Source organism: Scyliorhinus canicula, chromosome 3 (assembly GCF_902713615.1).
Source record: "Scyliorhinus canicula chromosome 3, sScyCan1.1, whole genome shotgun sequence".
Lineage (NCBI taxonomy): Eukaryota > Metazoa > Chordata > Chondrichthyes > Carcharhiniformes > Scyliorhinidae > Scyliorhinus > Scyliorhinus canicula.
This window is the reverse complement of record NC_052148.1, coordinates 8,389,505-8,416,855: the sequence shown is the minus strand read 5'-3', so window position 1 is coordinate 8,416,855 and position 27,351 is coordinate 8,389,505. Positions and strand designations below refer to the sequence as shown.

General features: G+C 48.8%; 1 protein-coding gene and 3 non-coding genes across 4 annotated transcripts; all 4 read right to left on the bottom strand.

The window, feature by feature from the left end:
- Positions 1 to 10,201: 10,201 nt before the first annotated feature.
- LOC119963798 (nucleolar protein 56-like) lies at positions 10,202 to 21,596 on the bottom strand. Its single transcript, XM_038793088.1, is given in 13 exon segments — positions 10,202 to 11,084; positions 11,173 to 11,346; positions 11,765 to 11,886; positions 12,867 to 12,992; positions 12,995 to 13,014; positions 13,554 to 13,654; positions 15,675 to 15,826; positions 17,048 to 17,235; positions 17,665 to 17,863; positions 17,970 to 18,137; positions 19,383 to 19,497; positions 20,203 to 20,292; positions 21,523 to 21,596. Coding segments are annotated over 13 exon segments (1,692 nt in total). The 5' UTR covers positions 21,526 to 21,596; the 3' UTR covers positions 10,202 to 10,850.
- Positions 11,480 to 11,550, bottom strand: LOC119963953. The gene has a single exon (XR_005460211.1). It is a non-coding gene; the product is annotated as a small nucleolar RNA SNORD57 (small nucleolar RNA).
- LOC119963955 lies at positions 12,698 to 12,771 on the bottom strand. The gene has a single exon (XR_005460212.1). It is a non-coding gene; the product is annotated as a small nucleolar RNA SNORD56 (small nucleolar RNA).
- Positions 17,344 to 17,481, bottom strand: LOC119963959. The gene has a single exon (XR_005460216.1). It is a non-coding gene; the product is annotated as a small nucleolar RNA SNORA51 (small nucleolar RNA).
- Positions 21,597 to 27,351: the final 5,755 nt, after the last annotated feature.

Genomic DNA, 27,351 nt, shown 5'->3' with positions numbered 1-27,351 from the left:
TCGATGTATACCGCACAATTGGGTAATCCTGAAACAACTTTGTTAATTAACCATTGAAATGTGGCTGGGGCGTTTTTCAAGCCAAATGGCATAACTTTGAATTGGTATATACCATCTGGAGTCACAAAAGCTGAAATCTCCTTCGCCCTTTAGGATAAAGGTACCTGCCAGTGACCTTTAAGTAAATCCAGTTTGGAAATAAAAGCGGATTATCCCACTTTCTCAATGCAATCCTCCAAATGTGGGACAGGGTAAGAGTCCATTCTTGTAACTGCATTAACCTTTCTATAGTCCACACACAACAGTTGGGTACCGTCTGGTTTAAGTACCATCACTATGGGTGAGCTCCATTGGCTGCAACCCACCTCAATTATGCCATTTTTAAGCATACTCTCAATCTCTGTTAACCTGTGCCAATTTTAAAGGGTTGTCTATATGGATGTTGTTTGATTGGAACAGCATTTCCTACATCTACATCATGTATGGCCATTTTAGTACTTCCCAATTTATCTCTACAAACCTGCCCATGTGATATCAATAACTCTTTCAGGTCAGTTTGTTTTTCCTCTGGAAGGTAACTCAACAATTTATCCCAATTTTTAAGAACATCCTCATTTTCCAATTTAATTTGAGGTATGTCAATTTGAGGGGCAGCACAGTAGCATGGTGGTTAGCATAAATGCTTCACAGCACGGTAGCATGGTGGTTAGCATAAATGCTTCACAGCTCCAGGGTCCCAGGTTCGGTTCCCGGCTGGGTCAATGTCTGTGCGGAGTCTGCACGTCCTCCCCGTGTGTGCGTGGGTTTCCTCCGGGTGCTCCGGTTTCCTCCCACAGTCCAAAGATGTGCGGGTTAGGTGGATTGGCCATGATAAATTGCCCGTAGTGTCCTAAAAAGTAAGGTTAGGGGGGGGGGGGGGGTTGTTGGGTTACGGGTATAGGGTGGATATGTGGGTTTGAGTAGGGTGATCATTGCTCGGCACAATATCGAGGGCTGATTTAAATTGTTTTATTCCTAAGCTATCCAGAACTTCTTTGAATAACCTTGAGGTAAAATTTGATCCTTGATCTAATTGTATTTCTGTGGGTGGTCCATATCTAGTAAAGAATTGAAGTAACTCCTCCACAATCTTTTTAGCTGTAATATTACGTACTGGAATGGCCTCTGAAAACCTAGTAGACGCATCCATTATAGTCAAAAGATATTGATTCCCACTTTTCGTTTTAGGAAGCGGACCTACACAATCAATTAGGATCTTGTAAAAGGTTCCTCAAATGCTGGAATGGGTATTCAGGGTGCTGGTTTTATCACTGCTTGAGGTTCCCCTATCGTTTGACATGTGTGACATGATTAACAAAATGTAACTACATCTTTATGTAGTCCAGGCCAATTAAAATGTTTCTGTCTTTTGGCTTGAGTTTTCCTTATTCCCAAATGACCTCCCACTGGTACCTCGTGTGCAACTTGCAACACCTCCATTCTATACCCTACCGGCAATACTACTTGATGAACTTCTGCCCACTTTTCATCCGCCTGCATGTGTAAAGATCTCATCAAGACATAACTTTTACGGTAATAACACTCTGGTATACACTCAGATTCATCTTCCATGTATACTTTCTGATACATTTCTACATCTTTCTGTTGTAACTCCGCCAATTTTTCCGAACTAAAAATATCCGCCTCATCCTCCACCTGTTCTTGTTCTTTTTCAATCATCCGATCAAAAATCGTTTCTGATAATTGCACTTCAACTTCATCTTCACTCTTTGATTTCTCCTCTTGTCTTAACTTGTGACTTTGCGAGCGGGTAACTACACAATCCAGAAAAACCCCAGGATATTCGTCCTTCAGCACTTCAGTTGTCTGATTTTCCACTGGCTTATCAACCACAGTAGGCATCACTCCTACCTGCGATCCAACTATATCATCACCCAAGATAAACTGTATTCCTGGACAAGATAGTTTCTCTATTACTCCTACTACCACTTCACCACTCTTCACTGGACTTTCCAACCTTATCTTATATAATGGAATGCTACTCCTCTCACCCTGAATTCCACATATTACCACCTTCTCTGGCAACATTCTTCCCAAACTACATAATTCCACATCTCTTACCATTAAAGATTGACTAGCCCCTGTATCTCTTAAAATTGCGACTTCTTTACCTGCTCCTCCTGATACATAAGAGTAAACTTTACCCACACAAGTAAATTCTTTAAAGACCATAAGACATAGGAGTGGAAGTAAGGCCATTCGGCCCATCGAGTCCACTCCACCATTCAATCATGGTTGATTTCAACTCCATTTACCCGCTCTCTCCCCATAGCCCTTAATTCCTCGAGAAATCAAGAATTTATCAATTTCTGTCTTAAAGACACTCAATGTCCCGGCCTCCACCGCCCTCTGTGGCAATGAATTCCACAGACCTACCACTCTCTGGCTGAAGAAATTTCTCCTCATCTCTGTTCTAAAGTGACTCCCTTTTATTCTAGGGCTGTGCCCCTGCGTCCTAGTCTCCCCTGCTAATGGAAACAACTTCCCTACGTCCATCCTATCCAAGCCATTCATTATCTTGTAAGTTTCTATTAGATCTCCCCTCAACCTCCTAAACTCCAATGAATATAATCCCACGATCCTCAGACGTTCATCGTATGTTAGGCCTACCATTCCTGGGATCATCCGTGTGAATCTCCGCTGGACCCGCTCCAGTGCCAGTATGTCCTTCCTGAGGTGTGGGGCCCAAAATTGCTCACAGTATTCTAAATGGGGCCTAACTAGTGCTTTATAAAGCCTCAGAAGTACATCCCTGCTTTTATATTCCAAGCCTCTTGAGATAAATGACAACATTACATTTGCTTTCTTAATTACGGACTCAACCTGCAAGTTTACCTTTAGAGAATCCTGGACTAGGACTCCCAAGTCCCTTTGCACTTTAGCATTATGAATTTTGTCACCGTTTAGAAAATAGTCCATGCCTCTATTCTTTTTTCCAAAGTGCAAGACCTCGCACTTGCCCACGTTGAATTTCATCAGCCACTTCTTGGACCATTCTCCTAAACTGTCTAAATCTTTCTGCAGCCTCCCCACCTCCTCAATACTACCTGCCCCTCCACCTATCTTTGTATCATCGGCAAACTTGGCCAGAATTCCCCCAGTCCCGTCATCTAGATCGTTAATATATAAAGAGAACAGCTGTGGCCCCAACACTGAACCCTGCGGGACACCACTTGTCACCGGTTGCCATTCCGAAAAAGAACCTTTTATCCCAACTCTCTGCCTTCTGTCTGACAGCCAATCGTCAATCCATGTTAGTACTTTGGCACCTGGCATCTGGCACCTTCTTAACAATTGCTTCTAGAACAGATTGTACAATCATTTGCACCTCCTTCGCTTCCCTCGGACTTTTCTTTAGCACTCCAACAAATCTCACTGTCTTATCCTGTTTTACCACATCAGCCTTCCCAGTGCTTTTCTTCAACCACCAACACTGTGACTTTACATGGTCTAGTTTACTACAGTGAAAACATTTGAAACTTTTCATTTCTTTTCCAGCCTCCTGGATTTCTTTTTTAATCTGAGGTACACTCTCTTTATTGTCTCCCATCAGATCATCTTTACCTTTACCACTTGAGTATTTCTCATGTCCCCAGTTTCTATCCCTCACCTGCTGAAACTGATGTCAGAAACCAAACTTTGATTTATGAATTAATTCATAATCATCTGCCATTTCTGCTGCTAATCTCGCAGTTCTAACCCTCTGTTCTTCCACATGAGTTCTCACTACATCAGGAGTTGAATTTTTAAACTCCTCCAAAAGTATACTTTCTCTGAGAGCTTCATACGTTTGGTCTATTTTCAAAGCCCTTACCCACCTATCAAAATTACTCTGTTTGAGCCTTTCAAACTCTATGTATGTTTGACCCAATTCTTTCCTTAAATTTCGAAACCTTTGCAGGCTTCAGGCACTAGTTCATATGCACCCAAGATGGATTTTTTCATGTCCTCATACGTCCCAGATACCTCCTCCGGTAGTGATGCAAACACTTCATGAGACCTACCTATCAGCTTTGTTTGAATCTGTAACACCCAAATGTCCTGTGGCCATTTCATTTGTTTAGCTAACTTCTCAAATGAAATGAAAAAGGCTTCTACCTCCTTCTCATCAAACCTTGGCAATGCTTGGACATATTTAAATAGATTCCCACCAAGCCTTTGACGCTCTTTCTCACTATCCTCATCACTATCATCCAACTGTACGTTTCCCTTTACGTCTGCCAATTTTAACTGACTGTCATGTTTCATGGCCATTTTCTGAAGTTCAAATTCTCTCTCATGTTTTCCCAGATCTGTATCTCCCTTTTTCTTTTTGTTCTGCTAGGGCTATTCTTTCTTTTCTCCTTTCTTCTCTCTCCTTTTCGTTTCCCTCTCTTTCGTATTGAAGCTGCTTTAAGTCTTTCTCATGTTCCATTTGTTTAATTTGTAACTGAATTTTCCAATGAGTCAAACTGTATCTCAGGCAACTTTAAATGCTTAGCCACCGCCATAATTACCCCATCTTTTCGCATTTTGTCAGGTAATGTTAACTGCAATGTTTTTGCCAAATCTAACAGTCTGCTTTTAGTCTCTGTCCTTAAGGTACTGCGTGTGACCGTCTCCACCCCCAAAAACTTCAGAGCCTCTGAAAGAGCCATTGTCCACAACACACTCCCTACTTAAACTAGAATTCCACACCTGAAAAGCAACCACAATATGCTCACCCCTCACTGTCTTTAAGTTCACTCAGCCAATCCAATAGATAGACTTTTATCATCCTCGAGCCCCCAATTTGTTATGGGCCAGGGTTTAGAGAACCCCAAAGTGTATCATGGAGTTCACCTGACCCACAACTTTTAATAGATTGTGGTATGGGGAGTACACGGCTCACTCTACAGGTGTGATACAGCAGAAATGGAAAAGTATTTTTCAAAGCAAAACAATGGTTATTCTATGAACTCAAGTTAACCTTTTTAAAACATATAGTGAACATCTTAGCAACCATTAATTCAAATACAATCCCCAAAGAATGCAACACTAAGTAATCCTTAAGCTGTCCTTTTAACATCCATCAGACTTAGAAAAAAAAACTTTAAACAGAAGCACATCAGGTTAAAGTCACTACTGAGAGCAGTTATTAGTTTTAAATCACCAAAGGATCGATTTAGTCTTTAGATTAGAGAGAGAGACTCATACACCTTCTGGCTGTGACTGCAGCTATCCAGCTCTGAAAACGAAACTAAAACACACCCTGCAGCAAACAGCCTAAAACGAAAGTAAAAAGCTGACAGACAGCCCAGCTAACCCACTCTCTGACATCACTGCAGGAATAAACACCCATTTCTTAAAGGTACCCTCACATGACAACTGGACTCTACTGACGGGGGTAGTGGACACAGAGTATTCGGCGATCACAATCTTGGATCATGCCCCGCACTTAGTTGACCTACAGGTTAGCAAGGAGAGTAGCCAGCACCTGCACTGGATGCTGGACGTGGGACTTTTAGCTGATGAAGAGGTGTGTGGGTGGCTGAGGAAATGTATTCAGAACTACCTGGAAGTTAATGACACGGGTGAAGTTTTGACGGCTGTGGTTAGAGGGGAGCTGATCTCGATACGGGCCCACAGGGAGAAGGCAGACAGAGCAGAGATGGACCGACTGATAAAGGAGATATTGCAGGTCGACAGGAGGTATGCGGAAACCCCAGAGGCAGGGCTTCTAAGGGAGCGACGGAGGCTACAGGCGAAGTTTGGCTTGTTAACTACAGGGAGGGCAGTAGAGCAGCTGAGAAAGACGAGGGGGCGATTTATGAGCATGGAGAGAAGGCCCGCAGAATGCTTGCACAGCAGCTTAGAAAGTGGGAGGCAGCCAGGGAGATAGGGAAAGTAAATGACGGGGACGGGAACCTGGTCGGAGATTCAGCAGGGGTTAATAAGGCATTCAATTAGTTTTACAGTAGGCTGTATGGGTTGGAACCCCCAGCTGGGCCGGAGGGGATGAGGCACTTTTTAGGGGGCCTGAGATTCCCAAAGGTGGACAGGGGGGCGGGGGGGGGGGGGGGGGAGGGGGTTGTTGGTAGAAGGGTTGGGGGCTCCGATCGGGTTGGAGGAAATAGCGGAGGGGCTGAAGTCCATGCAGTCGGGTAAAGGCCCGGGGCCGGACGGGAACCCAGTGAAGTTTTATAAAAAGTTCTCTGGGATATTGGGGCCGATGTTGATGAGGATGTTCAATGAGGCAAGGGAGCGTGTGGTGCTTTCCCCGCCGATGTCACAGACCACTATCTCATTGATCCTCAAGCAGGACAAGAACCCGGAGCTATATGAGTTCTACAGGTCGATGTCCCTACTAAATAACATCGGCCCCAATATCCCAGAGAACTTTTTATAAAACTTCACTGGGTTTAGCACAGGGCTAAGTCTCTGGCTTTGAAAGCAGACTAAGGCAGGCCAGCAGCACAGTTCGATAGTTTGATTCCCGTACCAGCCTCCCCGAACAGGCGCTGGAATGTGGCGACTAGGGGCTTTTCACAGTAACTTCATTTGAAGCCTACTCGTGACAATAAGCGATTTTCATTTTCTTTCATATCGTAAATGTGAATGCCAAACTGCTGGCCAAATTCTTGTCCTCTAGGATTGCAGACTCCGTTCCAGACAGAAACAGATGGGATCTGTTAAGGGTAGACAGTTGGCAGCCAACGTAAGAAGGCTGTTAAATGTGATTATGATGCCCCCGGAAGGTAGGGATGTGGAGGTAGTGGTCACAATGGGCACAGAGAAGGCTTTTGATCGGGTGGAATGGGACTACCTGTGGGAGGTACTGGGGCAGTTTGGTTTTGGACGGGGCTTCATTGACTGGGTCAGGCTGCTCTATCAGGCTCCTGTTGCGAGCGTACAGATGAACAGGTCAACATCGGACTATTTCAGGCTGCATCGGGGGACGAGAAAGGTGTGGCCCCTCTCCCCACTGCTGTTCGCGTTGGCCATAGAGACACTGGCAATTGCGTTGAGAGCCTCAAGAGGATGGTCTGGGGGGTGGGTGGAATGGAACAGAGTCTCGCTATACGCAGACGACCTGCTCCTATATATTTCTGACCCACAAGAAGGGATGGAAGAAATTCTGAGGATTCTGGGGGAATTTGGCCAGTTTTCAGGTTATAAACTGAATATGGGGAAAAGTGAGATGATTGCGATCCAAGCAAGAGGACAGGAGAAGCGATTGGGGGAGCTGCCGTTTAGGGTGGTAGGGGGAAGATTTTGAGACCTAGGCATTCAGGTGGTGCGGGAATGGGAACGACTACACAAGTCAAATTTGGCCCGATTAGTAGGCCAAATGAAGGACGATTTCTGAAGGTTGGATGTGCTCCTGTTGTCACTGGCTGGGAGGGTGAAGACAGTGAAAATGACGGTCCTCCTGAGATTCCTGTTTGGGTTTGGATTTGTTTATTGTCACGTGTACCGAGGTACAGTGAAAAGTATTCTTCTGCAAGCAGCTCAACAGATCATTCAGTACATGGGTAGAAATGAGAATTAAACAAAATTCAAGAAAATACATAACAGGGCAACACAAGATATACAATGTAACTACATAAGCACCGGCATTGGATGAAGCATACAGGGTGTAGTGTTAATGAGGTCAGTCAATAAAAGAGTCATTTAGGAGTCTGGTGACAGTGGGGAAGAAGCTGTTTTTGAGTCTGTTCATGCGTGTTCTCAGACTTCTGTATCTCCTGCCCGATGGAAGAAATTGGAAAAGTGAGTAAGCCGGGTGGGAGGGGTCTTTGATTATGCTGCCCGCTTTCCCCCGGCAGTGGGAGGTGTAGATGGAGTGCATGGATGGGAGGCAGGTTTGTGTGATGGACTGGGCGGTATTCACGACTCTCTGAAGTTCCTTGCGGTCCTGGGCCGAGCAGTTGCCATAACCAGGCTGTGATGCAGCCCGATAGTCTTTATTCCACGATACTTTTTTAAATGGGTCAATAAGGTGATCACTGGCTTTGTATGGGTGGGTAAGACACCGCGAGTAAAAAAGATGCTGGAGCGGGGCCCTGGGGGGGGGGGGGGGGGGGTGGGGAGGAGGGCTAGCACTCCCGAACTTCAGTAATTATTATTGGGTGGTGAATGTATCCATAATTAGGAAGTGGGTGGAGGGTCGGTGTGGGAGCAGCTTCATGCAAGGGCACCAGTTTGGGGGCATTGGTAACGGCACCTCTGGGCTCCGGAGATGGCAGAGAGCAGGGATTGAGAGGATGGGGGATGTGTTTATGGAGGGAGGGGAGCTCTTCTAGCCTGAGGGAGCTGGAGGAAAATTTTGGATTGACGAGAGGAAATGAGTTTAGGTACCTGCAGGCGCGGGACTTCTTACATAGGCAGGTCTCAACCTTCCCGCTCTACCACCAAGTGGGATACAGGACAGGGTCGTTTCCAGAATGTGGGTGGGAGAAGGGAGAGTTTCTGCCCTGGGGCAGCATGAATGCTTCACAGTTCCAGGGTCCCAGGTTTGATTCCCGGCTGGGTCACTGTCTGTGCGGAGTCTGCACGTCCTCCCCCTGTGTGCGTGGGTTTCCTCCGGGTGCTCCGGTTTCCTCCCACAGTCCAAAGATGTGTGGGTTAGGTGGATTGGCTATGCTAAATTGCCCGTAGTGTCCTAATAAAAGTAAGGTTAAGGCGGGGGTTGTTGGGTTACGGGTGGATACGTGGGTTTGAGTAGGGTGATCATGGCTCGGCACAACATTGAGGGCCGAAGGGCCTGTTCTGTGTTCTATTACAAGGAGCTTATGGGGTCAGAGGAGACGCAGACTGAGGAGTTGAAACGGCAAGCGGGAAGACGAGTTCAGAGAAATAGAGGATGGTCCCTGGGTGGACACGTTGAGTAGTCGATGTGTCCACATCATATGTGCCAGGCTCAGCCTGATACAATTCAAGGTCGTTCACTGGACCCACATGAGCAGATTCTTTCGGGTAGAAGATAGGTGCACGGGAGAGTCAGCAAACCACGTTCACATGTGCTGGGCTTTTCCGAAGCTTAGGGGATTCTGCAGATGTCATGTCCAAAGTGTTGAAATCATGGGTGGCACTGAGTCCAGAGGTAGTGATTTTCAGGGTGTTAGAAGACCTGGGAATGCAGTAGAGGCAGACGTTCTGGCCTTTGCTTCCCTGGTAGCCCGGAGACGGATACTATGACCTTGGAGGGACCCCAAAGTCGGAGGCCTAGCTATCGGACATGGCTAGCTTTCTCTGCCTGGAGAATATCAAATTCACCTCGAGAGGGTCACTGTTCGGGTTTGCCCGGAGCTGGCAACCGTCCGTCAACTTCTTCGTGGAAAATTAATCGTCAGCAGAAGGGGGTTTAGCTTAGAGTAGGGGGTTAGTAAAGGTGGGACCTGTAAGGGAGGAAGATGGCTTTTGCACTGTTTATATTTTCATGTACATTGTTTATTCTGTTGTCATAAAACCATAAATCCGTCAATAAAATGTTCATAAAAAATACCTGCTTCCACTACCTCTGGATGGCCATTGCCGGGCTCCTGCACGCTCAATAATGTGTTGGGAGTCCTTGCTACCTCTGGTTTATACAAATGATTTAGACAAGAATGTACATCAATAAGTTCACGAATGATACAAGAATTGGCAGGGTGGTAAAGCAAGGATAGCACTGTTGCTTCACAGCACCAGGGTCCCAGGTTCGATTCCCAGCTTGGGTCACTGTGCAGTCTGCACGTTCTGTGTCTGCGTGGGTTTCCTCCGGGTGCTCTGGTTTCCTTCCACAAGTCCTGAAAGATGTGCTTGTCAGATGAATTGGACATTCTCAATTCTCCCTCAGTGTACCCGAAAAGGCGCTGGAATGTGAGCCTACTTCTGACAATAGTAAAGATTTATTATCGATGGGCTGATACATGATAAATCAGAGGGACCTTGGTGTGCACGTATCCTGGTCCCTTAAAGTAGCAGGGTCAGTGAATAGTTGACAAGGCAAATTAGCCAAGGTAGAGAGCAGGAAGGTTATGTTATAACTGTATAGAACATTTAGCTAGAGTATTGTGTGCAGAGATTTACCAGGATGTTGCCTGGGCTGGAGAGTTAGTCAGGATGAGATTGATAGACTTGGAGCAGGGGGAGAAGATATGATTGAGATGTATAAATTTACGAGGAACTATTCACCAGCTTATTTGTCATTGTATTTTATTAACTGTACATATTTACAAACTTAAGTCGGACGGACAAACTACTGATTACTACCAACTCTCCACGCCCCAAGCAACACAGCAAGAGGTCAAATACATCAGCCCCGGCCAGTGTGACTCAGTCGGACTCTATCCTTATGTATTCCTATTGGCGTTGAGTACCAGTCACATCCCAGTGAAGTTACCGGTTCAATTGATCAATGCAAAGTGGTGCCTCCCACACAGTGAATACATTGAAGGCACGTCCCCAAAACAGCACAGGGGAGCAAAGCTTGACATTAAGGAATACACAGCAGGACTTTGGGCAGGTCGGAGGCCTCAGTACAAGCACAATAAAACAAAATAAAATATTTGTAAAAAAATAATCAGTTTCTGATCGGAGAGACAGCCTAGTCTGTATGAACCAGTTTATAGGGACAGTGTAGTCTGTATGAACCAGTTTATAGGGACAGTGTAGTCTGTATGAACCAGTTTATAGACAGTGTAGTCTGTAGGAACCGGTTTATAGGGACAGTGTAGTCTGTAGGAACCGGTTTATAGACAGTGTAGTCTGTAGGAACCGGTTTATAGGGACAGTCTAGCCTGAGCTGAACCAGTCCAGGGGGATAGACCACACTAAGTGGCAGCCGTTCAGTTAGATTTGGCTTTTTTCTTTTTCTTCTTTTTCTCTGACACAGGAGTCTCCGGTTCCTCGAGTTCCTCCGCCACAAGCTGCTGCTTCCTCTTCTTCCGGACAGGCGTTTCCTGGACCCCATTCGACATACTGTCCACAGCTTCTTCTTCCTCCTCCACTACTTTTTCCTCCTCCACCACTTTCCTCTTCTTTTTCTTCTTCTTCACCTCTACTTCTTCATCCTTGATCTCCTGGACAAAAAGATTCAGTGAGTGTGGATGGTAATAATGGCTTTTAGGCCAACAGCAGAATCATTCTCCTCTGACTCCCCCAACTCACCTCACTCTCTATTTTGGCTCTCTTTTCAGTGGGTTCACCCTCCTCCCCTTCCTCGGTAGCCTGGGCTTCCCCATCCTCGGTAGCCTGGGCCTCCAACTGTTGCTGCTCTTTTTTCTTCCTCCGCTTCTCTCGCTTTTCCAACTTTCTCTTTAATTTTGCCGTCACTTCTGCTGCCTGGGAACAGAGCACAAGAGGTCACTCAGTCGGAGCCACACCACACATTCGCACAGGGCTACTGCACACCAGCAAACTCCCACCCGCACTCTCCGGATCAGGCGGAGCTGTCGTCCAGCTGATGGATCCCATTGGATCAGCCTCATTAAATCAGCTTTTTCCCTCCACAGTATTCCGTCAGCATCAATGTTTGCATCATCTCCAAAAAGATCCTGGCCAGCGGACAGCAGTGCCAGATTCCGGTAACCTGGTGGATACATTACTGCAGCAGTAATGGAGGGGCCACCATTATTAACCCAGACAACATGAATAAAGAGCTGGTGCCAGAGCTACTGAGCTGGGAACCACTGGACAATAAAGAGCCCAGCGACCTGGACCAAGCCTCCCCCCAGAGACACCGGTCACTCCGCACACTTACCTCAGTGGCAGCCTCCCTCATAACGTCAATATTTTTTCGTGGAGCTTCGCCAGTTTCATAGAACGCTAATCGCTCTTCAACCTGGTCTCTCAGTTTGCCTCCAAATACACAGGTGGGAATATCTGGAAAGGACAATTTAGATTAATCAAAGGAAGTAATGGACACAGTCAGTGATAAGATCAGCCCTGCTGCTGACACACACACACAATGATCAGGTTGTACTCCCACCCCGCACTGTGGAGAATGGTCCAAACACACCCTCCCCCCACCCAGCCACGGGGGACAGGCCCACCACGCCAAGGACAGGAAAGAATTTAAAACTTACAGATGACTAAAAAAGAAACAAGCAGAGAGCTTGAACTAAACCAGGATAAAAGATAGTAAATGGTACTGTGGTTAGCACTGCTGCACTACGGCGGCACGGTCCCGGGTTCAATCCGTGTGGAGTTGGCACATTCTCCCCGTGTCTGAGTGGGTCTCACATCCCCCCCCCCCCCACAACCCAAAGATGTACAGGTTAGGTGGATTGGCCACGCTAAATTGCCCTTTAATTGAAAAAAAATGGAATACTCCAAATTTAAAAAAGACAAGCAGTAAAGGTATAAGAGGGGAAACGAGGAAGAACTTTCGCAGAGGGTAGTGGGAGTCTGGAATTCGCTGCTTGAGCAGGTGGTGGAAGCAGAGACCCTAAACTCTTCTTAAAAAGTACCTGGACCTGCATCTGAAGTGCTCCAAGCTACAGGGCTATGGGGTTAGAAAGGGCACCCGGTGTTCTTGAGTTGGCATTGACAAGATGGGCCGAATGGCCTCATTCTATGACAAATAAAATCCCACCTACATTCAACTTTAATTGGGTTTGTGAACATCATCCACACAGAGTTACAAACGCTGCACCATAGAATCTATGGCACGGTACACAGCGTCCGGCAGGCTGCGCTCAGAACAAAGCTGTCAACATTCACTGGGGGTGAAATGCGGTTGACGAAAAATATGAAACATCACTGCAGTGGCCTGGCCGGATCGGGGACGACCCCCCCCCCCCCCCCCCCCCCCCCCCCCCCCCCCCCCCCCCCCCCCCCAAGCAAACCACGGCAGCCCTCACCTGAAAAACAGTCAATCCTCGATGCTAGGGTGCACTTGTTTGCCAGGTAGCGAGAAATCCTGCCTTTGTTCTTTGCTGCAGCTCTTCCAATGAAGGTGGAGTGGAAAATGAGGCCGTATTTGGGGTGTTTCCTCGGGTTTTGAGAGCTCTGTCAGACAGGGAAGGAAACAGATGAGAAGTGCAAACCCCCCCCCCCAATCCATGCAAGAATCTTAATTGGTTATTTACTCGTCCAGTCACTAAACACCCACTCTGTTACAGCACAGCGATAGCACTATGTCACATCCACACTGCAGCAACCTGCCAGCACCTCCCAAACTTGCACTGGAAGGGCAAGCAGAAGCACAGGAAGATCCCAAAGTAGAAATACACAGTTCCAGTGGCAGAACTTACAACGGCAGCAAAGACACATCACAAAAATGGTTAACAGCATGTTATCACCACCCACAACGTCCCCCATTTAATCAGCTACAATTAAAATGGCGACCATAGAAGACAGTAAATACCTAATGGAGGCGATCCAAATCCAAACTGCACCCCTTAAGACATTAGTAGGAGCAATGATAGGAGTTAAACAGTGGCTGTTCAGAACTGGGTTTATCAGTCACACTGGCTGCAAATGCGTACACAGTGCATCAAACAGACTGTCAGTAACCTGCCATCACTACAGCCACCCTGCAGCTATACCTGAACAAAGCTTTCTCTGCACCCAGGATCTGTACTGTCGAGGCTGGGTACTTGGCCAGATTAGTCAGGCTGCCCGCGTGGGAGATGAGACGAGCACCAACCTAAAGAGAGAACACAGAACAGAATCAGCATCCACCGCACATCTACACGGAAAGGACCAACCTGCTATCACCACAAGCTCTCAGACCCAGTCCAGCTGTGCCAGGATGCAAAGTGCCATCAGAGAACATGGAAATGTTCTGAAGCTGGCATTCCAGTGATGGGAGGGAAGGGCATCGTGGTGTGTGCGTGTATACACACCTTCAGTGAGCACGCACACCATCACACGTGCGCGGCTGCAGTTGGGCCTGCTTACCCCACACTTAGTGCAGCCCCATTATTGAAAACCTGCTTTTATAAGGCCAGCCCTGGATAAACAGAGACAAAAGGGAAAATGCTGGAAAATCTCAGCAGGTCTGGCAGCATCTGGATGGAGAGAAAAGAGCTAACGTTTCGAGTCCAATGACTCTGTCAAAGCTAACAGACAAAGTGGGAAATACATGGTGGCAAGGGCAGCACAGTGGTGCCCTTGCTGCCTCATGGCACCTAGGTGGCAGGTTCGATCCCAACTCTGGGTCACTGTCCATGTGGAGTTTACGGGCTGGTTTCGCTCACTCAGCTAAATCGCTGGCTTTTAAAGCAGACCAAGCAGGCCAGCAGCACGGTTCGATTCCCGTACCAGCCTCCCCGGACAGGCTTTTCACAGTAACTTCATTGAAGCCTACTCGTGACAATAAGCGATTTTCATTTCATTTATACTGGGGAGTGAGAATGAAAGATGAGTCATAGCCACAGAAACCCAGGGAAACCGGGTGCTAATGGCCACAGAAACCAAGGAGAAAGAGTGTTAATGGCAGTCCCCAGAGAGGGCAAAAGATGTGAAAGGTCAAACAGCAGAGAAACTATCAGAGGGTGAACTGTAGGTGTGGGGGGGAGGGGAAGGGGGAAGCAAAGGGGAGAAAGGTGCAGGAAAGAAAGAAATGGTAAAAGACAGTTAAAATGAAATGAAAACAAATGGGTTGAGGTGGGGCTGACCATCTGAAGTTGTTGAATTCGATGTTCAGGCCGGAAGGCTGTAGCGTGCCTAACCGGAAGATCAGATGTTGTTCCTCCAGTTAGTGTTGCGCTTCACTGGATCATTGCAGCAGGCCAAGAACAGACATGTGGGCATGGGAGCAGGGTCTTTTGTTAAAATGGCAAGCAACAGGAAGGTCAGGGTCCTGAATGTGCATAGACCGAAGATGCTCAACAAAACGATCACCCAGTCTGCGTTTGGTCTCTCCGATATAGAGGAGACCACAATGGGAGCAGCGAATGCAGTAGACCAGATTGAAAGAGGTGCAAGTGAAACGCTGCTTAACCTGGAATGAGTGATTTGGGCCTGGGATGTTAAGCATGGAAGAGGCAAAGGGGCAGGTGTTACACCTCCTGCGATTGCATGGGAAGGTGCCATGGGCGATGAGAGAGGTACTGGGTATGGTGGAGGAGTGGACTAGATTGTCTCGGAGGGAATGGTCTCTGCGGAATGCTGACAGAGGGAGTGAATGGAATATGTGTTTGGTGGTGGCATCACGCTGGAGTTGGAGAAAATGGCGGACGATTATGCTTTGCATACGGAGGCTGGTGGGATGAAATGTGAGAATGAGGGGGACTCTATCCTTGTTCTGGGAGGGAGTGGAGAAACAGAGCATGCAGTAAACTCACCTTCTAACCATTTCTAAATACCTAGTGTTAGGGCTAGAGAGGGTTCACTTTGAGTAACGCAGTAGACATCTGCGGGTCCCACCTACACCTTTCGAATAGCTCGGTACCAGGGTTAGAGTGAACATGCTCAGAGCATCAATAATTCTTCACAGGGTGTCAGAGGATTGACAAGATTCAACAGATCACCACACGTTTCACTCTCCCAGCTAAAGCAGTAGAGTGGGAAATGTAAGATCCAGAGTGTGTGTCGTACACTGTACGCACATTGGATACAAGCACAGCAACCCCCTCTCCAACACCCCCCCCCCCCCCACATATTCAGAAAGCAGCTTTCAGTGAGCAAACCTCCGCAGACCCAGGAGCCGCAACGACACTTACCACCTCCCCGATGAGAACAGCCAAATTGGGTGCCACCTGGCCCATCTTGGAGCGCAGGTATTCATGGAGAGTGGTTCGATATTCAGCCAGAGACACCACTCGGGTGGAGAAGCACTCAATGTTGATGAGATCGATAGGAGAGATATCCATACCTGCAATAGTGAGAGGGGCAGAGTTTAAACTGTTGCAGAGATGGGGGTGAGCTTGGCAGTTAGCTCTTGCACAATGAAAACACACAACAAATCTTGTATACAAAGCACAAAATGAACACACAATCCCTTCACAGGGAGGACTAGGAAGTTAAGAATTGAAGGCCTTACTGCAATTAAAGATAGCATTAGTGAGGCCACATCTGAAGTATTCGTGATGTTTTAGACTCCTTTCCTAAAGGATATACGCATCTTAGAGAGAACACAAATGTTTACTAGATTGGTTCCCGGGATGAGGCAAGATGGAGCAGGCTCAGTTTGTATATATGGATTGGTTATTGCGTGTGAGGTGATCTAATTATAAAACGGAGCACTATAATAGCTGAGAAAATGCTTGCCCAGCTGGGTAATCCAAAACACACAGGACAAACCGAGGTGAGAAAACATTAGCGAATTATGAACCTTTTGAATTCTCTTTCTCCCCATGTCTGCGTGGGTTTCACCCCAACTCAAAGACGTGTAGGTTAGGTGGATTGGCTACGCTAAATTTATTTTAAGAAGTGAACCTTTTGAATGCCCTACCGTTGAGTTGGGGTTATTTCAGAGGGGTGGATAGATTTGTGGACACCAGAGGAATTAAAGGACATGGGGGTGGCGTGGGAAAGCAGAATTGGAGGATAAATTCAGTCAGAATCTCAGAATAGCAGAGCACCCCCTGCTGTCTCACAGCGCTGAGGACCTGGGTCACTGTCCGTGCGGAGTTTGCACATTCTCCCCATGTCTGCGGAGGCCTCACCCCCATGACCCAAATGTGCCGGGTAGCTGGATTGGCCACACTAAATTGCCCCTTAATTGATACTCTAAATTTATTTCAAAGAAGGAATAGCAGAGCAGGTTGGAAGGGCCGAACGGTCAATTAGTGTATAGCTGTACCTGCATTAACATTTCCTGGTGGCCAGGAGAGACAGCCACACTGGAGAACAAAAATCTGATCACAACTCTGAGCAGGGTTAGAGGGGATGCACATTCAGAACATATTCTTCCTCACAGCATGTCAGAGGATTGACAGTAAATCATCACAATGTGTTCCACACTCCAGACCTAACCTAATGGTTGCACGAGACCTGGTGTCTGAACTGTCCACACCGCAGCTGTACTGGGGATGGATAGAAGCAACACACACTCCACTTCCAAACAGCGGGGCGCCGGGGAACACAAACTGACCCATGGAGCTGCGCGATGCATCCAGAATAGCCTGGACTTTGGCACTGTCCATCACAACCTCCTCCAGAGCCTCCACACTCTCATCAGTTAGCTCCTTGCGGTTCCCAATCAGCTTTGCCAGTCGACAGTACGTGTAATTCTCAGGAACAATCTTGACGAGTTCTGGGAAGTGGTAGCCATACCACTCTCTGTGGGGAGAAAGGAAGGCAGGTCACTCACTGAGAGATAGATTAGCAGGTCACCCCTTGCGGCCAGCACATGGCCTCCCTCGCCACCCACTCCATAGTTAAGCCAGCAGGTATCTCCCTGACAACAATACAGGCCGAGCCACAGGTGGAGCAGGGCTGTGGTGTAACAGAGAATTTACTCTACCTCCCCTTTCCATGCAGTCAGTGCCAAGAGAAGACACCACCTATAAGAAGGACAGGGAGGCCCCAGCAGTGCAATACACAGCAAATCCGAAACCCCTCCCTCCTCCCCCACACTACATTTCAGCTCACACAACAACCACACTGTTCAATGTTGTGCTCATGAACATTAGTTTGCTGGTCAGCTGTATTTGCAGAGCACATCCAGCCCAGGGATACTGGTGTTTCCTTTGTCAGCCCCCAGTTTACCTGACTCGCATGGAGAAGGTGTTGATGTCCTTGTCTAACTGGTCCAGCAGGCTGATCGACTGGATGATCATATTGTCCACGCGGTTCACATTGAACTTCACCTTGGCCCGAGAGTAGCTGTGCCCCAGGCCCAGCTGGGCTTTGGCAGCAGAGAGGGCAGTCAGACCTTGCACCAGCGAGTGGAAGTGAAGCCTCACCCCTGGGCCAGACCAACAACAAAAAGCAGAATCCGGTTAACAGCCTGTGGTCAGAATCCTCACTCAGTTCAACACTGATTCCAGCCTCTTCACCAATCAGCTGCTTACCTCGAAATATTTCTGCCACCACTCCTCCAGCCTGGCACTGGATTCCCAAATCCTCCTGGATTGCCGCTCCGATTTTGGAGTCTGCCACCCCCAGGATCACCTTCCTTTTCTTGCCAGAAGCAGGCATGTTAGTCTCCAGCAGGAGTCTCATATCCTGGTGAATGATACCTGGGACACAGCCAACAATGAGAGTGGTCTGAAAGGCGTTACGGACAGGAGGCAGATTCACCTCCAGCTACAGTGCTCAGCTCGGTTTGTTCACTTCACAATAAATCAGTGGATTGACAGATATATGAGACATCATTGCACACAAGAGAACGCTCCCACACATCAGATCCCCCCATCCCAGTCAGATGACACCCCCTCAGCAGGGAACAAGCCTCCACATTTTCTGAAATGCTCAAAACCTCAATTCACAGCCCATACAGGTGCAGCCTCGTGGATGCAATCCATAGACCAGCTGATACAGCGACATGCAAACTTGTAATAATAATGGCTTATTGTCACGAGTAGGCTTCAATGAAGTTACTGTGAAAAGCCCCTAGTCGCCACATTCCGCCGCCTGTTCAGGGAGGCCGGTACGGGAATTGAACCCGCGCTGCTGGCCTTGTTCTGCAAACCAGATGTTTAGCCCACTGTGCTAAACCAGCCCCAGGGATGTGTAGTGAGATTGGGGCGATATATTGACATTGACCACCCTGATGGGCAACACGGTAGCACAAGTGGATAGCACTGTGGCTTAACAGCACCAGGGGGTTCGATTCCCCTCTGGGTCACTGTCTTGCAGAGTCTGCACGTTCGCCCCGTGTCTGCGTGGGTTTCCTCCGGGTGCTCCGGTGTCCCCCCACAGTCCAAGGGCGTGCAGGTTAGGTGGATTGGCCATGATAAAAAAAAAGTGTCCTTAGAGACCAAAAAGGTTAGATGGGGTTATTGGGTTACAGGGATAGGGTGGAAGTGAGGGCTTAAATGGACCGGTGCAGACTCAATTGGCCGAGTGGCCTCTTTCTGTACTGTATGTTCTGTCCACTACCCCAAGGCACAGTAGGAAGTCTTACAACACCAGGTTAAAGTCCAACAGCTGTGTTACAAATCACTAGCTTTCAGAGCACTGCTCCTTCCTCAGGTGAATGAAGAGGTAGGTTCCAGAAACATGCTGCTCCGAAAGCTAGTGATTTGAAACAAACCTGTTGGACTTTAACCTGGTGTTGTCAGACTTCTTACCGTGCTCACCCCAGTCCAACGCCGGCACAGCAACTCTCAACCCCCAAGGCAGGCACAGCAACTCTCGATCGTCGCTGGCCCAGCCAGTGATGCCCACACCCCATGAACCGAGCTAAACCAACCCGGCCCACAAATTCCAGTGGACACCCACGGCACCGCTCAGCAGGAGACTCAACAGTGAAGACAACTCACCTTCAGAAATCGCATTCATGTTTTCCAGGGCACTCTGAGCAGATTTGAATGGTGAAAATGCCACGAGCTTAACAATGTTGTTGAACTTGCCGATGGTCAGTATACTCTCCTCCACCTGGAACAGGAAAGGACAGTCACAACTCATGCAGCTGTTCCAACAAATCCAGTCTAGGAGCTCTGACACACGAGAATAGTGACAGCCACCAAGCACACAGCTCAGCTCCCCCCGACACAAACACAATCTTGAACATAATACCGAGAGCACAGGCCTATTTCCAAGATTAGAAGTGGCTATCATTGCGTGTAATATCAGCCAAGGTAGCTAGCCGAAGGAATTGGTTACAATGATCTTGACCAGGTCTGTTCCAGATAAAGCAATTGGATAAGGGATCCTGGTTCATGGAGATCAGGAGAACTCCAGGGAATAGGAAACCTGCAAAAGATCATCTGGAGAAACATTCTAGATTCTGCATGGCTTTCTGAATGCGCTCCGTATGTTCCATTACTTTGAGCGGACTAAGAACCGGGGCACGATATTACCAAAGTTAGACAGGCCAGTCAGCATCTGTCGAGAGAAAGGTTGAGGTTTCAGATATCCTTCAAAACTAATCCAAAGCTGCTCGTTGACTTTGCAGAATACGGTGCTGAGAATTCCCAGAAGCTGGTAAGATGAGGATCCAGTAGACAGCAGCCTCAATGTACAATCTGGGCTAACAGTCCCATATTCAATGAGTGCAACAGAGATACCGTCTCAGGTTATATTGGAAAACCAGATAACAAGGGACAACCACAGACAAAAACCGAGAAATACTCCACCCACCTGAGGCAGCAGCAGGCCGATCTCCTCAACTTCTTTAACTGCCAGCAATGCATAGCCAGCAGCATGCTCGAAAAGCACATGTAACAGCACCTGGACAAGGGAACATTGGATTGGTTCATTGAATACCTGCATTGCATTCCTTGCTAACTCCTCAAAGCAACTCGAGGTGCAATCAAATCGACGAGTTGGACAATGATTTAGACAGAGCTGAGTTTTAGACAGATAGAGAAGTTCAGGGTGGGAGCTCCATTGTTTAAATCACATTCTGTCCCTGGCCTCCTGCACCGTCGCAGCTGCCCATCCTAGCAGCCGGGAGGATGGGGCTGCCCATCCAGCACCCTCAGCAGACCGGGAGGGTGGCAGAGGGGGCACCCATCCTGCACCATCGCAGCAGCCCAGGAGGGTGGCATGGGGGGGGGGGGGGGGGCTGCCCATCCTAGCAGTCGGGAGGATGGGGCTGCCCATCCGGCACCCTCAGTAGACCGGGAGGGTGGCAGAGGGGGGGGGGGGCGCCCACCCTGCACCATCCCAGCAGCCTGAGAGGGCTGTAAATTCTATGATCTTGCACCGTCCCAGCAGCCCGGGGGGGGGGGGGGGGGCGCCCATCCTGCACCGTCCCAGCAGCCCACGAGGGTGGGGCCGCCCATCCTGCACCGTCCCAGCAGCCCGCAAGGGTGGGGCCGCCCATCCTGCACCGTCCCAGCAGCCCGCGAGGGTGGGGCCGCCCATCCTGCACCGTCCCAGCAGCCCGGGGGGGGGGGGGGGCTGCCCATCCTGCACCGTCCCAGCAGCCCGGGAGGGTGGGGCTGCCCATCCTGCACCGTCCCAGCAGCCCGGGAGGGTGGGGCTGCCCATCCTGCACCGTCCCAGCAGCCCGGGAGGGTGGGGCTGCCCATCCTGCACCGTCCCAGCAGCCCGGCGGGGGGGGGGGGGGGGACTGCCTCATATTCTTTAATAAGTCCCTGGAGGAGCATTTGGCACATCCCAGGCTATGGACCCAGTGTTGGGATTGGGACCAGGTGCCTCTCATGGGGTACTGCGGACTGGATGGGCCGAATATTTCAACACGAGTTGGATAAACAGCCGGATCATGGGCAATCCCCCCAGCCCAGCCCGGGGCCTGCGGCCTATCTCCCCGCCGCGTGGGGGATCCCGCCTGTCACCCGAGCGGCCCGCAGCTCACACCCGGCCGGGGCCCGCGGCCTCACCCCCGCCCGAACCACGGCATCTCCCGCGGCTCCTCCCGGAGCTGCGCACCTGTTCCCTCACCCGACCCCCCTCTCCCCCCGACCCCCCTCTCCCCCCGACCCCCGCTCTCACCATCCCGCCGCTGGGTCCTGGACTGAGACTGTTGACCACGTGACGCGGCCTCTTATAACCGCCACCTCGCAACAACCCGGCCTCTCACTGGCTGCCGAGCAGCCAATCCGGTCTCTCACTGGCTGCCGAGCGGCCAATCCAAGCTCTCACTGGGTGCCGAGCGGCCAATCCGAGCTCTCACTGGCTGCCGAGCGGCCAATCCGAGCTCTCACTGGCTGCTGAGAGGCCAATCCGGTCTCTCACTGGCTGCCGAGCGGCCAATCCGAGCTCTCACTGGCTGCCGAGCGGCCAACCCGAGCTCTCACTGGCTGCTCAGCGACCAATCCGGCCTCTCACTGGCTACGGAGCCACCAATCAGTACAAGGATAACTGCAGGATCTCGAGCCCGTCTGTCTGTTCTCAGCACAGAGAGCGAGAGGCCATTCAGCCCATCATATCTGTGCCGGCCCTTCAGCCCATCATGTCTGTGCCGGCCCTTCAGCCCATCATGAATATCACAGCTGCACTGCTGGAGGACGCCTCAGAGCGTAGGGAGGCTCTATGGGTAGAGATCAGGAATAAGAAGGGTGTAGTCACAATGTTGGGGGTTTACTCCAGGCCTCCCAACAGCCAGCGGGAGGTAGAGGAGCAGATAGGTAGACAGATTTTGGAAAGGAGTAAAAGCAACAGGGTTGTTGTGATGGGAGACTTCAACTTTCCCAATATTGACTGGGACTCACCCAGTGCTAGGGGCTTGGACAGGGCAGAGTTTGTAAGGAACATCCAGGAGGGCTTCTTAAAACAATATGTAGACAGTCCAACTTGGGAAGGGGTGATACTGAACCTGGTATTAGGGAATGAGCCTGGCCAGGTGGTAGAAGTTTTAGTAGGGGAGCATTTCAGGGACAGTGACCACAATTCAGTAAGTTTTAAAGTGCTGGTGGACAAGGATAAGAGTGGTCCAAGGGTGAATGTGCTAAATTCGGGGAAGACTATAACAATATTAGGCAGGAACTGAAGAACCTAGATTGGGGGCGGATGAACTTAGAACAGTACAGCACAGAACAGGCCCTTCGGCCCTCGATGAGCCGCGCTCTGTCCGAAACCAAGATCAAGCTATCCCACTCCCTGTCATTCTGGTGTGCTCCATGTGCCTATCCAATAACCGCTTGAAAGTTTCTAAAGTGTCCAACTCCACTATCACAGCAGGCAGTCCATTGCACTCTCTAACCACTCTCTGAGTAAAGAACCTACCTCGGACATCCCTCCTATATCTCCCACCCCGAACCTTGTAGTTATGCCCTCTTGTAACAGCTACATCCACCCGAGGAAATAGTCTCTGAACATCAACTCTATCTATCCCCCTCATCACCTTATAAACCTCTATTAAGTCGCCTCTCATTCTCCTTCGCTCCAATGAGAAAAGCCCTAGCTCCCTCAACCTTTCTTCATAAGACCAACCCTCCAATCCAGGCAGCATCCTGGTAAATCTCCTTTGCACCCATTCAAATGCTTCCACATCCTTCCTATAGTGAGGTGACCAGAACTGCACACAATACTCCAAATGTGGTCTCACCAGAGTCATGTACAGTTGCAGCATAACCCCATGGCTCTTAAACTCAAGCCCCCTGTTAATAAACGCTAACACACTATAGGCCTTCTTCATGGCTCTATCCACATGAGTGGCAACCTTCAGAGATCTGTGGACTTGAACCCCAAGATCTCTCTGTTCCTCCACATTCCTCAGAACCCTGCCGTTGACCCTGTAATCCACATTCAAATTTGTCCGACCAAAATGAATCACCTTGCACTTGTCAGGGTTAAACTCCATCTGCCATTTTTCGTCCCAGCTCTGCATCCTATCAATGTCTCTTTGCAGCCTACAACAGCCTCATCCACTACTCCACCAATCTTGGTGTCATCAGCAAATTTACTGACCCACCCTTCAGCCCCCTCCTCCAAGTCATTGATAAAAATCACAAATAGCCGAGGACCCAGCACTGATCCCTGTGGTACACCGCTGGTAACTGGTCTCCAGTCTGAAAATTTTCTATCCACCACCACCCTCTGTCTTCTATGTGATAGCCAGTTACTTATTCAATTGGCCAAACTTCCCTCTATCCCACACCTCCTTACTTTCTTCATGAGCCGACCATGGGGAACCTTATCAAACGCCTTACTAAAATCCATGTATACGACATCAACTGCTCTACCTTCATCCACACACTTAGTTACCTCCTCAAAGAATTCAATTAAATTTGTGAGGCAAGACTTACCCTTCACGTATCCGTGTTGACTATCCCGGATTAAGCTGCATCTTTCCAAATGGTCATTTATCCTATCCCTCAGGACGGTTTCCATTAACTTACCAACCACCAAAGTAAGACTAACTGGCCTATAATTACCAGGGTCATTCCTATTCCCTTTCTTGAATAGAGGAACATTCACCACTCTCCAGTCCTCTGGCACTATCCCCGTGGACAGTGAGGACTCAAAGATCAAAGCCAAAGGCTCTGCAATCTCATCCCTTGTCTCCCAAAGAATCCTTGGATCTATCCCATCTGGCCCAGGGGACTTGTTGACCCTAAGTCTTTTCAAAATTGCTAATATATCTTCCCTCAGAACATCTACCTCCTCCAGTTTACCCACCTGTATCACACTCTCATCCTCAAAAACATGGCCCCTCTCCTTGGTGAACACTGAAGAAAAGTATTAATTCAACGCCTCTCCTATCTCTTCTGACTCCATGCACACGTTCCCACTACTGTCCTTGACTGGCCCTACCCTCACCCTGGTCATTCTTTTATTTCTCACATTAGAGTAAAAAGCCTTGGGGTTTTCCTTGATCCAACCTGCCAAGGACTTCTCATGCCCCCTCCTAGCTCTCCTAAGCCCTTTTTCTTAGCTCATTCCTTGCTACCTTGTAACCCTCAAGCGACCCAACTGAACCTTGTTTTCCCATCCTTACATACGCTTCCTTTTTCCTCTTGACAATACATTTAACCTCTTTTGTGAACCATGGTTCCCTCACACGGCCATTTCCTCGCTGCCTGACAGGGACATACTTATCAAGGACACGCAGTATTTGTTCCTTGAATACGCTCCACTTTTCATTTGTGCCTTTCCCTACAGTTTCTGTTCCCAACTTATGCTCCCTAATTCTTGCCTAATCGCATCATAATTACCCCTCCCCCAATTATAAACCTTGTCCTGCCGTATGGCCCTATCCGTATCCATTGCAATAGTGAAAGACACCGAATTGTGGTCACTATCTCCGAAGTGCTCTCCCAAAAACAAATCTAACACTTGGCCCGGTTCATTACCCAGTACCAAATCCAATGTGGCCCCCCCTCTTGTCGGCCTATCCACATATTATGTCAGGAAACCCTCCTGCACACACTGTACAAAAACTGCCCCATCCGAACTGTTCGACCTATAGAGGTTCCAATCAATATTTGGAAAGTTAAAGTCACCCATGACAACTACCCTGAGACCTCCACACCTATCCATAATCTGTTTTGCAATTTCCTCCTTCACATCTCTATTACTATTTGGGGGCCTATAGAAAACTCCTAACAACGTGACCACTCCTTTCCTATTTCTAACTTCGGCCCATATTACCTCAGTAGGCAGATCCCCTCGAACTGCCTTTCTGCAGCCGTTAAACTATCCTTGATTGACAATGCTACTCCTCCACCTCTTTTACCATTTTCCCTACTCTTACTGAAACATCTATACCCTGGAACTTCCAACAACCATTCCTGTCCCTGTTCTAACCATGTCTCCGTAATGGCCACAATATCGTGGTCCCAAGTACCAATCCACGCTCCAAGTTCATCTACCTTATCCTGGATGCTCCTTGCATTAAAGTAGACACACTTCAACCCACCTTCCTGTCTGCCAGTACACTCCTGCAACCTTGATACCCTCCTCAGTACCTGACTGCTCTCAACACTGGCTTCTGGACTACAGCTCGTTTTCTCATCCCCTGACAAATTAGTTTAAACCCCCCAAAGAACCGTAGCAAATTTTCCTCCCAGGATATTGGTGCCACTGAACCGTCTATCTGTCCCTCTAACTATCGAGTCCCCAATAACTATTGCTCTCCTGCTCTCCCTCCGTCCCTTCTGGAGGGACGGACTCAGTGCTGGAGATCCGGTCACCGTGGCTTACCCCTGGTAAGTTGTCCCCCCCCACCAGTATCCAAAGCGGTATACTTGATACTGAGGGGAACGACCACAGGGGGTCCCTGTACTGACTGCTTCCTCCCAGCCCCTCTCACCATCACCCATCTAGCTTGATTCTTCAGAGTAACTACATCCCTGAAGCTTCTATTTATGACCACCTCTGCCTCCCGAGTGATCAGAAGCTCATCCAGCTCCAGCTCCAGTTCCCTAACACGGTTTCTGAGGATCTGGAGATGGGTGCACTTCCCACAAGTGAAATCAGCAGGGACACTGACGGCATCCCTCACCTCAAACATTCTGCAGGAGGAACATTGCACTGCCTTCCCTGCCATCCCCCCTCGATAACTTGCGGGACTTTAAGGGTAAATCAACATCTGACATGTGGGAGGCTTTCAAATGTCAATAAAAAGGAATTCAGGACCGGCATGTTCCTGTGAGGAAGAAGGATAAATACGGCAAATTTCAGGATAGTACATAGAACATACAGAGCAGAAGGAGGCCAATCGGCCCATCAAATCTGCACCGATCCACTTAAGCCCTCACTTCCACCCTATCCCCGTAACGGAATAACCCCTACTAACCTTTTTGGTCACTAAGGGCAATTTATCATGGTCAATCTACCTAACCCGCACATCTTTGGACTGTGGGAGGAAACCGGAGCACCCGGAGGAAACCAACGCACACACGGGGAGAACGTGCAGACTCCGCACAGACAGTGACCCAGCCAGGAATTGACCCGGGGACCCTGGTCCTGTGAAGCCACAGTGCTAGCCACTGTGCTACCGCGCTGCCCATGAAATTGTGTTGTAGGATACAACATTGTCGGGATATTGTAGACCTCGTCAAAAAGAAAAAGGATGCATTTGTCAGGGCTAGAAGGCTGGGAACAGACGAAGCCTGTGTGGAATATAAGGAAAGTCGGAAGGAGCTTAAGCAAGCGGCCAGGAGGGCTAGAAGGGGTCACGAAAAGTCATTGGCAAATAGGGTTAAGGAAAATTCCAAGGCTTTTTACACGTACATAAAAAGCAAGAGCGTAGCCAGGGGAAAGGGTTGGCCCACTGAAGGACAGGGGAGGGAATCTATGTGTGGAGCCAGAGTAAATGGGCGAGGTACTGAGTTAATACTTTGCATCAGTATTCACCAAAGAGGAATTGTTGGATTTTGAGTCTGGAGAAGGGTGTGTAGATAGCCAGGGTCACATTGAGATCCAAAAAGATGAGGTGTTGGGCGTCTTGAATGTAGCCAATGTTGTTCCTTTGTTTGAGAAGGGTAGCCAGGATAATCCAGGGAACTACAAACCAGTGGGCCTTACGTCAGTGGTAGGGAAATTACTGGAGAGAATTCTTCGAGACAGGATCTACTCCCATTTGGAAGCAAATTGACGTGCTAGTGAGAGGCAGCACGGTTTTGTGAAGGGGAGGTCGTGTCTCACTAACTTGATAGAGTTTTTCGAGTAGGCCACAAAGATGATTGATGCAGGTAGGGCAGTGGATGTTGTCTATATGGACTTCAGTAAGGCCTTTGACAAGGTCCGTCATGGCAGACTGGTACAAAAGGTGAAGTCACCCGGGATCAGAGGTGAGCTGGCAAAATGGATACAGAACTGGCTAGGTCACAGAAGGCAGAGAGTAACAATGGAAGGGTGCTTTTCTAATTGGAGGGC